This window comes from Eurytemora carolleeae, unplaced genomic scaffold (genome assembly GCF_000591075.1).
Source record: "Eurytemora carolleeae unplaced genomic scaffold, Eaff_2.0 scaffold453, whole genome shotgun sequence".
NCBI lineage: Eukaryota > Metazoa > Arthropoda > Copepoda > Calanoida > Temoridae > Eurytemora > Eurytemora carolleeae.
The window spans coordinates 109,281-120,587 of NW_019396460.1; the positions used below are offsets into that span (position 1 = coordinate 109,281).

Consider the following 11,307-nt stretch of genomic DNA (forward strand, 5'->3'; position numbering starts at 1 on the left):
TCCTTTCCTTTTCCTTTTATTTCTATTTTTATTTTTTTTTTAGAATGGGGGGAAATATTCCCACAATCTCTACTTTTAGAGGTTTTTAAATATTTTCTCCTGAAACACTTTATTTTGTATGTTTTTGTTATATTTCATAAATAAATAAATTTTTACTTTTTACTTTACTTTATAAAAATGTAGTACCCGTCTACAAAGCGTGTATAATCATATGGTAGGGCAGGCCGTGTCAGTTGAATCTCCTTTCTATTCCATACTCCCTGACTGGAAAGTACGGTGAGGGACTGGGATTAAGGGACTGTCTGTAGACCTTAATTCAAGTGCAGACCATTTTTAAGAGGGTTATGTCCGATTTTCACAACGTAGCCATTTAATTAGGTTTTTTTCTAAGAAATAATGACGAATACAATTTAGTTTTTCTATTTAAAAATTGATCATTTTTTATTGTGGTTTTACTGTGAATCTGAAACTGATGAGATCTTCCTTTGTTACTCAGATAAAGATGAAGTTTATCTTTGTGAATGGGGGATGCCCAAGGAGCATAGATTATAAGGGAGAAGGAACCGGCCTGCTCTATACTCTTGTTGTCGGATAGCAGCAAGATTCTCAATAATGAACAGTTAGACAACGGAGTAACCCTCGAATCAAAACCGATAATGCAGAAAACTCTTTATTTCCTAAAAATTAAATGGATAATAACATATAAATTTTACAAGGTTTATAATTTTATAATGAAAAGATTCTTACGATCTATTAAATGATATGTAGGTTAAAACCGTCGGGGAGTCCTAAGACGTTTTATTTATATATTGAAACTTCTGAAAAGAATGACAATTAATTATTAACGAAAGTCACTAATTATTTATATTAAAATATTCTGTTCACAATAATAAAAGTGTTTAAACTCCGTTACCGGAGAACAATGAAAGTGGGGCTAAAACTGTTTGGTTTGGTGTCTCCGAGAGGGGATTTCAAGTTAAAGACGACATTACATGGATGGACGGGGGAGTCTTATAGTTAATGGTTGACAACCCTGTGATTATACATGCTTCGCAGACGGTACTTGATTTGATTTTGTCTGATGTACATTTACCGCGTACATGTATTCAGAATAGGTTATTATACATTAAACAGGGGAAAAAGTAGGCTGAATAAAAAATTGGGCCCGATGGATTCAGCCGTTTCAACGTTTATAGGATTCAAACAAACAGACATACAACAAAACAAATTATATATATATATTTATATATATCAGTTGAAACGCAACAATCTTCTTATTTGTATATATATATATATATATATATGACATTTTAAATATGTTTTTATAGATTGGATGGACGTGGTCAGGGAGAAAAGAGCAATGTTGACAAAAAGATTGTGGACTCTTTTCTTGGATAACTTTCTTGTTCGTAGCATTCAGAATTTCGTAATAGTGAACGGAGTGTTCGGAATAACTCACAAATATTTATACACACCTAACATTACATTCTTAATTTCGCACAAAATGCTTTGATCTTGGTTTGTTTTTTCAAACAAAATGATTTTTCCGATAGATTATAATAAAAATCGAAATATGTTAAAATTTTATTTGATGTATTGTTTTTTAACATTAAATTGTAAAAACTAAAATAAAAATATAAGATAATAAGATTTAACTTTTTATATAGTTTTGTTTGCTGGTTCTGGTATTAGTTGTATGAGTTTTGATCCAGCAACAACTGTGCAATATTACTACTACACTATATTATACTACCATTACTCAAAGAATGACACTTGACAGACGACTGCACAGAATTCATTCAGTCCTTTGCCTTACTTTTCTGGTCTTTGGTATGGCATTATACTTTAATATTTGAAACAAGGTTGGAAACTATGGTCTGTGGTATGGCATTATACTTTAATATTTGAAACAAGGTTGGAAACTATGGGGCCTTTTTTGAGAAAATGCTGAAGACCATCTCACTGTAATGTAAAAACTCTTTTATCATTCAAATTCCAGACATAAATCCTAGGGTTATCAAGGTTAACCATTTAAGCCCCTCCTCTGTCAAGGGTTAATGCAAAAGCTTCACTTTTGATCCCAGTACCAGTTTCATAAACTATCCAATTCTAGTTATTCATATAGTTTAATGTCTATCTCACAGAGTATAAATGAATGGTATTTATCAGTTTATCTTCATTGGTATAAATACATCTGTTTAAGTTTATTTCTGTCTTATTACATCTTACTCAGATATTCATAATTCTCTGGTGTAATTAAGCAGCTCCTTCAACTCCTGTTCAGCATCTAACTAGGCAGCTCCCTCAACTAGATATCTCGTTCAGCTGCTCCAGTACTGTAATCCTGGATGATACTGCATCTGCTTCTAATGTCTCTCAAATCCAACTGCTCCTAGAATCTCTGTTATGATAGCTGTATATTACCGGAGCTGCTCCTTGAGTCCCTGATACTCTGGTTACAGAGATGTTCCTACAATCTGAGATGCTCCTACTAGCTGAGATTTGTCCAAGTTGTCTACACTGTCCCCAGATTATGACATCCTAGTCTTCTTATACATTCTCGCGGGTAGACGAGAGTAGTTAAACTAGCTGGACTGGAGTGTCTTAGATTTATTACTTGCTCTGTATCTCCAGTGGACCCCCAATTAGGCCAAGCTAAAGTATCTAGAGTAGTAGATCAGGAGAGTCTCTGATACTCTGGTTGCGAGTATCTAGAGTAATTGAACTAGCTGTAGCTCGGAAGAGTCTCTGATACTCTGGTTGCGAGTATCTAGAGTAATTGAACTAGCTGTTGCTCGGAAGAGTCTCTGATACTCTGGTTGCGAGTATCTACAGTAGTTGAACTAGCTGTAGCTCGGAAGAGTCTCTGATACTCTGGTTGTGAGTATCTAGAGTAGTTGAACTAGCTGTAGCTCGGAAGAGTCTCTGATACTCTGGTTGCGAGTATCTAGAGTAGATGATGAGAATGAGGCTGTTACAATCTCCGCCATGAGAAACTAATGTAGAGAGGTCCTTTGGGGATGCTGATGAATTTGAAGATGCATCCTCTAGACATTGATGGGGTAAGGAGGCTGGTGTCCTCCTTGGTACTCGAGTAGGCATATGAAAGTTATATCATCCTTAGAGCTGTCAATGAAGAACAAGTCCCCAGGCCTTAAAGGGGATAAACGGGAGCTCAGGCTCAAGCGTCTATCCTGTGTAAGATCCTGGAGTGTACTGATCCTAATCTCCAGGTTCTGACAAAGGGTTTAAGGTTTTTGCATCGGGTCATTCATCTAAATATTACACCATGCTTTAAATACTACATTACACCAGTTCGAAAATTTTCTGCAATACAATTTTGAAAATAATTTGAGAAATAATTTTCAATCTCATTCATAATTTTGCGATGTTTCGTAAATTAAATCACTAATGTCACAAACGTTAATAAAATCAAGTTTTTGTTTTTAGAATTTTTTTCTTTTAGAAATGTTGGTTTTTAGGGTGCCAAACATTATAGAAATCCAACGTTTAGAAATCAGACAACAAGACATATTTACCGGGAGAATTTTTCTTATATTTTTGAGAAATTAAATGTTTTCGTAAAACATTGTAGCTTATCATATTATTATTATTTCTATTTTTTTAACATACACTAGACAATATACAACTAACTAGACTAATATGTACATTTGTACTACTCTCTTTTGTGTTTAAGGTCCCCCCAGATTTTATTGTGTACTGAAAATAGAATAAATGATTATTTGGTAACANCCCCCCCCCACCCCTAGCAAATCATATAATGCCCCCCAAACCCCTAGCAAATCATGAGCTAAGCCCCTGCTGAACATCTGAACTGTTTTAAAAGAAATCATATTCTTTAAAAAAAATTTAAAAAACAAGTATTATTATGAATTAAAATCATTATTTTTATGAAAGAGAACAATGAAAAGAATCCAGGAGTATTCTATATTCATGTATTTCAGTATTAGAAATAACCAGGTGATTACAACAGCTGTGTTAAATTTTTTAAGCTATTTATTTTTTTAGTTTTTTTTTAAAAAAAAGATTGGTGTTCCTTATAAATTAAAATAATAATTTGTTGGTTTTGATAAGCATGGGAACTTTAAAATTGTTCTGTTAACAAAACGGAGGTTTTCAAAAATTAATGTAAGAGTCTGTTAACAAAGGACCAAAACCGTTAATTTTCAAATAGTTAAAGAAACGGATTAGCCATATTGAAGAACAAAATTAACGGTAGATAACGAAAACAATATGGATGTGTTTTTAAAAAACGGATCTTTTTTTCTGCTAAAATTGCAAGAAACTTGCAAAAATAGAAATGGAAAAAATAATGTATTTTGATGTTTTTAAATGTGGTCTTTAGCCCCCCCCCTCCCTATTTTATATGATGGAACTTTTAAAAGATTTTTTTTTACAATTTAGAAACTACTTGTGCCGACTTCATTAAGAATTGTTATGAACATCTTAAAGGTTTGGCAAACTGTTGTTAATACTATAAAAAAAACCTTAAAGGTGTGTGCCAATTTTACAAACCGTTTACGATGTTTTTTTTTCGCTGCGCTCAATTTCTTAACGGATCCAATGTGGACACTTATTTCTTAGTGATATTTTATGATGTGGGGTAAAAATGAAAAATTAAAGTTTTTTTCTCCTTTTTGATATTTTTACACAAAAATTTAGCTAACAAAACCCTGAAACCTGTGTTAGTTGACCCCCCCCCCCCTCCCATAGATATGTTTGTGTAGTATATAGTACCTTACATCGTCGAACTTGTGATGAAAGAAGAAAAATTATAAATCAAAATGATTTTGCTTGTAATCAAGTACATATAAGGTCTATGATACAGGGTTACCCACAAAGGATGAGACTTCAGGTGACGAATTGATACTGAGCAAATAGATTATCAATTACAATAGGTGGTAACAGAGAAATGGACCAATTATACACAACGTCACTTGTGTAAAATATAACAAGGAAAACCGAAATTTTCTCACATTATTTGACATGTTTTCCAAGATTAAAGAAAAAAGTGTCAAAACAGAAACTGATGAAAACATGAAATTGCTCTTGTTTTACTGAAAGATAAGCACTTTATTCTAAAACTATCAGTTTGTCGGACACACAAAACCTGTTGACACTTGTGACGTCAGAATACAGCTGTACTCAGAGTGTACAAATTCTACATTGCTATCTATTTTACTAGACTCTATTTGATACTGAGTTGTTTCTTATATTTATGATTCCCTGGATCTGTAAAACTTATTTCTTTTCTTGCCAAATCATTGAATAAGCCGTTAATGGGTTTTATTCAGGGCAGCAGACTTATCATCATATTTTAAGGATTGTATGTCGTCATTACAGTCTTAAATACCTCTTTTTCATTAATGTACAAACAATTTTCAGAGAAATATGATTGAGAAAAAATACCTAGCTCTTTTATCTTTTGCTTTTTTCACCATTTGGAATTTGATTTTCCAAATGGAGGTGGGTTCAAATTAGTTATTGTCCTGATCAATAACCTTTATGACCTCTATTTCTAACCAAATATGTTTCTGTGCCTAGGTAACTGTGTCTAGGAAAAGCCTAAAAATCTTGGAGCACTATAATTTTAATTGCCTAGTAAGTTATCGTTTTTATAAAATAAAGATTAGCGCGTTATTAAGAGATTAAACAAGTTTTAACCTCAGGTGAATCAAGCTGAAGGTTGTTTGCTGGGCACTGAAACCTTGTACTGTACTGCACCACGTGGACAACTCATCTGCAGACCTAGAACCAGGAAAAATTCCATGATTTAAATAAGTTTACTTTAAAGTACGGTTTCTAGTGAATTCTAGTTTACAGTTCAAATATGGAAAAAATCCGGATATGTATTCTCATCATAATTATGGTTCTGTTTTCCAAAAAAAAATTAAACCCAAATTAAATCCGATTAATATGTAACTAACTGAAATTCCCGGCGATGCCCGTGACATTTTTTTTTTATTTTTAAGAAAAATTTTGATTTTTGAATTACCCCTGGGGTAATAAAGGGTTCCCTCACAAAATGTCAGCCCATTCGGTCCAGCCGTTTGTCCTGCTAAAGCTAACATATATACAAATATATAGTTATAGTTATAGTATTTATTTTCAAACACAAAATACAAAATAATAATGCATTATGGTTCAGCTTAAAATAAAACACAAAAGAAAATTTATTATGAGCCAATTAAAAATATATTGTTTGATAATTTTGTTTTGATCGTATTTGTTGAAACAAAGTATACATATTGAAAACTCAACTAAGAATATATTCATTGTGCATTTACAAGTAGTTAATTAGTCAGCACTTAAATAATCAAAACATTTTCAGGAATGCATTCATTGAACTTATAATATATATTGATTCAGCAAAAGTAGAATTGTATTCTCGTTGACTGTAGTAGACTTTGACATCCACCATTAGCAGAGAGTGTGAACCCATTCTTGTTGACTGTAGTAGACTTTGACATCTACCATTAGCAAAGGGTGTGAACCCATTCTTGTAGACTGTAGTATACTTTGATATCTACCATTAGCAAAAGGTGTGAACCCATTCTTGTTGAGTGAAGTATACTTTGACATCCACCATTAAATTAGCAAAGGGTGTGAGTCCATTCATGTTGACTGTAGTAGACTTTGACATCTACCATTAGCAAAGGGTGTGAACCCATACTCGTTGACTGTAGTAGACTTTGACATCTACCATTAGCAAAGGGTGTGAACCCGTACTCGTTGACTGTAGTAGACTTTGACATCTACCATTAGCAAAGGGTGTGAAACCGTACTCGTTGACTGTAGTAGACTTTGACATCTACTATTAGCAAAGGGTGTGAACCCATTCTTGTTGACAGTAAAAAGGGTTGCGGCCCTAGTCCTGAATATATTTGCAAGCCTTTTGCATGCTTTCTCTCAGAGAGAGGAGGTGTTGACACCTCAACTGCTTTCTACTAATATACGAGCGCAGAGCAGTTATACATAAGATAAATCATATTAATAGAAATAAATCACATTAGGCAGATTTAAATATTTTGCGTATATCAAAGCAAAAATGCAAATCGATCGCGTTCCTGAGCTGTAAAAACTTTAGAATTGGATACCCTGACTTAGTACCAAACATTTATCTTAATATCCTGTGCACACTTTAGATTTTTGGTTAGACTACTATTTTTGGATATTCCGACCAATGAAAGTTAAGTTCTCTCATTAAATGGCGCGCAAAATTTGAAATATCTTGTCTTCTTATTGGCTGTTCGGAATACTGCATACCCCCATCTGATTGGTTAAAATTTAGACATTTTCCTAGATACAAGCTCAAGATTAGATTTATCTTGAGATTAACAAAAAGAGAAGATCATGCGTTGATCTCAATATTCACAATTCTAAAGCTTTCAGAGCTGAAAACTTTAGAATGGTGGATATCAAGATTAATGCTTAAACTCCTGGTTTTACTAAACTTAAGATTATTTTAAAACGCATTCGATATACAAGAAGTTCAAAATTTAACCAATCAGCGTATCATGTTAAGATGTACTCTTTAACTTTTGAAAAACCAGTTTTGATTTCTGGTGTTGATGGTGTCATATCAATTGATCTAAACATCGATTGAACGAACGTAAGTTTTGGATTAATGTTTATTAAGACTAACGTTCAAAATGACAATAGTCCTAAAATAAGTTTTTAATAATTTCAATTAACATGATCAAGTTTATATTTGTTTAAACGCTCTAAAAGCCGGCTTGTGAACAGCTTACTTTAATTCAATCGGACACTAGTCCAATTGATATAGCATTGTATCTGTAATTGTTATCAAACATAACTTTTATACAGTAGAAATATCCAAAAAGAGGATTATAAGAAGAAAATCAAAAGTGTGTACATTGGATAATCAGATTAAGCGATCCTGATTAAGGATATCTCATTCTAAAGTTTTTAGCTCAGCTCAGATTAACAAATAATGAAAATTATTTTAAAAAGTTAATACATTATATTATATTATGTTATATTCAGTTTACAAATAATAAACATTATAATATAAGAATAGACTCAGGATACAAATAATAGACATTATAATATAAGACTAGACTCAGGACACAAATAATAGACATTATAATATAAGACTAGACTCAGGACACAAATAATAGACATTATAATATAAGACTCGACTCAGGACACAAATAATAGACATTATAATATAAGACTAGACTCAGGACACAAATAATAGACATTATAATATAAAACTAGACTCAGGATACAAATAATAGACATTATAATATAAGAATAGACTCAGGATACAAATAATAGACATTATAATATAAAACTAGACTCAGGATACAACTCAGGATACAAATATTAGACATTATAATATAAAACTAGACTCAGGATACAAATAATAGACATTATAATATAAGAATAGACTCAGGATACAAAAAATAGACATTATAATATAAGACTAGACTCAGGATACAAATAATGATAAAACCTGATTGTTTAGCTGATTGCTCCCAGGGAAGAACTTTATATGACAAATTTGATATTGAGGATACTTTCTAGTTGAATCTGTTTTCAGAACTTCAAAAAGGATAGTTATTATGAAAAATGTAAACCCTACAAATATAAAATAATTTTTTGGTTAATCAATAATGAGTAAGGGTAAAAAAATTGTGTTGTGAAAAACTACTTTAACCCTAACTATCCCGATTGGGATATTTTTGTCTAATATAGATTGGGGGGGAAAACTTGTCAAAGCCTGCTTATTAAAACATTGAGACCTCTATCTTTAATGGTTAGGGTGCAAGGGAGGAATTAAAAAAGTTCAAAAAGTACGCCGAAAAAATGTTTAAAAGTAATTTTTTTAATTTTTGACAATAAATATCAACATGTGACACATAATATTACATCCATTTTTACAGGGCTTTTAAAATTTAAGCCCTGTAACTAAATTGATAAAAAAGTTGTTAACCTTTTCTGAATTTTTTAATTACCGACCCACCATTTGAGGGTCCTCCATCCTACCCTATGAATCAAAAAAAATGGTAGCCAAATATTTTCATAACTATGAAGTTGAAAAAGGGAAGAAGTATCATAAAAAAAACCACAGAGGGGGGGGGGGGGGGAAAACACCGTGATAGGGTTAAAGTTTTTAATTTAGTTTACTCTAAATCTATCCTGTTTTTTATGCATTAAGCATGGATTTATTTTCATCAGATCTGTTCTGAAGGTAAAACTATTTTAATTATTATGTACATACCTGTCAAAAAGAACTGGTTCGAAATTATAACTAATTTTTCCATTACCGTATAAAGCCAGCACTCTTTTATCCTGCGCCTTACAGGGACTATCCTGCACCTGACAGGGACTATCCTGCACCTGACAGGGACTATCCTGATCCTGACAGGGACTATCCTGCACCTGACAGGGACTATCCTGCACCTGACAGGGACTATCCTATTCCTATTTACAAAGTAGCCTTTCTAGAGATGGGCATCATTTTTGTCAACAAACGAAATTTTTAAAAACGAACAAAGTTTATTAAACGAGCATTTAGGGATTTTACCAAAAGCATTTTCCCAAGAATTACTTTCCAAGTGACAATTTCCGAGCGCTGTTGCTTGGACAGGCTAAGGGGTCCAGCAATGCGCTATAATAGGCTAGGGGGTGAGTGCGGAGCGCTACTTTTAAGACAGATTTTGTGAAATTGCACATTTGGGAAGTTTCTACTTGAAAAAAACCTTGGAATTTTAAACATTTTCAGTAAAGTACTTAACATCTATTTTCACTGTGCAAACGATTATTTAAACAATCTAACGGAAGAAACGATCTAATTGAACAAAGGTTTTGTTAAAAACAAACATTGTTCATCATCATCTTTGTCTGAGAAAAAATTATGAAGAAATCTTTTCAATCTTAAAATTTATGATTTTTAACCCTATTCCTGCTGGGGGGGGGGGGTCAATTTGACCCCCCCCCCATGTAGTTTTTTTTACATAACTCAAAAAGTATTGGTCTGAGGCTGTTTAAATTTTTCTGACTTTTCCTACATACCCAAAGCCCTCCCTTTAGGCCTAAAACCGGGCTTTAATAATAACTGCCTGAGTCCTCAGGCACACTGCCTGAATGAATGCTTTTTCCTGTAACAAACTAAATCTTTGTTTTGACCCACTTTCACTTGTCAGATTTTGATAAAATTTAGCTTTTTGGAAAGCCTATGACATAAGGAAACGGATTGCACAAGTTTTGCGAGACAAAAATTGCAAATTTTTTGCAAACAACCTGTCAAAGGAAATATGCACATTTTTAGTTTTTCTTGATTAAAAATCAGGTTGCTTAAAATTTTGCAAACATTTTTGCATATTTGAAATGGCATGGTCAAGGGCTTTTCAAAAATGTATAATTTTTCATTTTTTGGACAAATTATTTTTTGCAAACATTTTTACTATATAACTGGATTTTGCGATAAAAAATTCAATTTTTGCAAATTTGCAAATTTTTTTGCAGATTCTAAAAGTAGAGCACAAGAGCTTTCCAATGATGTATCATTTGTCATATTTGGACATCAAACATGGGATTTAGAGGGGGGGGGCAAATTGACCCCCCCCCCCCAGCATATCCTGGTTTTCAAGTACCCCAGCAGGGATAGGGTTAAGACAAATAAAGAAAATTTACCAATTTTTGGTGTTTTCTGTACACACAACTATGAAGTATTAATCACCACCACACCGTTTTTTTATTCTAGACTAATTGCAATGGTAGATTAGGAAATGTAATGATGGCATATGCTACTCTACTGGTACGTAGAACAATGAATTAGAATTACAAAGGAATTGACTCTTTGCCACAAACTCTGATTTTCTAATCACAATATCTTTGGAACCAAATGTTGCTGACCTTAGATATTTCAAACTATGAATTTTGTTAAATCAAATAATCAGAGTTTGAAATATCAAAGGTTTACAACATTGAGTTCTAAAGATATTGAGGTTTAAATATTTGATTTTGTTCCAAAGACTCAATTCCTTTTGGGAAATATTTAACCAATAATTACGTTTGAATTTTGTAATTTGGTAAAAAGAGCGATACCACACAGAAACAGCTCCCTTAGGGACAGCAACAAGATTTTCATTGTGTGTAGAAGCTTTTATAATATATAATAACGTATATTTCAAACTAGTTTACAGGTTAAATATTAAAAATATATATGCAAAAAGCGAGTACAGGATATTTTATATATGTTTATATATTTATTTCAGTTTTTGAACTTTACATTTTATTGAAAAAGAATTATACTTA

The 11,307-nt window shown here is 32.5% G+C and overlaps 1 protein-coding gene and 1 long non-coding RNA gene across 2 annotated transcripts in view; both read left to right on the forward strand.

Annotated features, from left to right (window-relative positions):
- The window catches only part of LOC111703701 (uncharacterized), a 4,329-nt gene extending 2,962 nt beyond the window's left edge, over positions 1–1,367 (forward strand). Inside the window, exon 5 of the long non-coding RNA XR_002765670.1 lies at positions 1,329–1,367. This is a non-coding gene — a long non-coding RNA (uncharacterized LOC111703701). The remainder of the gene's footprint in view (positions 1–1,328) is intronic.
- A 4,021-nt stretch (positions 1,368–5,388) lies between these two features.
- Positions 5,389–10,838, forward strand: LOC111703697 (uncharacterized). Its single transcript, XM_023475727.1, has 5 exons — positions 5,389–5,487; positions 5,566–5,622; positions 5,691–5,779; positions 9,226–9,238; positions 10,754–10,838. Exons 1-5 carry the CDS (start codon positions 5,413–5,415, stop codon positions 10,826–10,828), a joined length of 309 nt encoding a protein of 102 aa, XP_023331495.1. The 5' UTR covers positions 5,389–5,412; the 3' UTR covers positions 10,829–10,838.
- Positions 10,839–11,307: the final 469 nt, after the last annotated feature.

Excerpts from the sequence above, each read along its gene's own strand:
- LOC111703697 (XM_023475727.1), top strand. The coding sequence starts at position 5,413 with ATGATTGAGAAAAAATACCTAGCTCTTTTATCTTTTGCTTTTTTCACC. Across the intron at positions 5,488-5,565 it reads ATTTGATTTTCCAAATGGAG|GTAACTGTGTCTAGGAAAAG; the intron begins GTGGGTTCAAAT and ends TTCTGTGCCTAG. Across the intron at positions 5,623-5,690 it reads ACTATAATTTTAATTGCCTA|GTGAATCAAGCTGAAGGTTG; the intron begins GTAAGTTATCGT and ends TTTTAACCTCAG.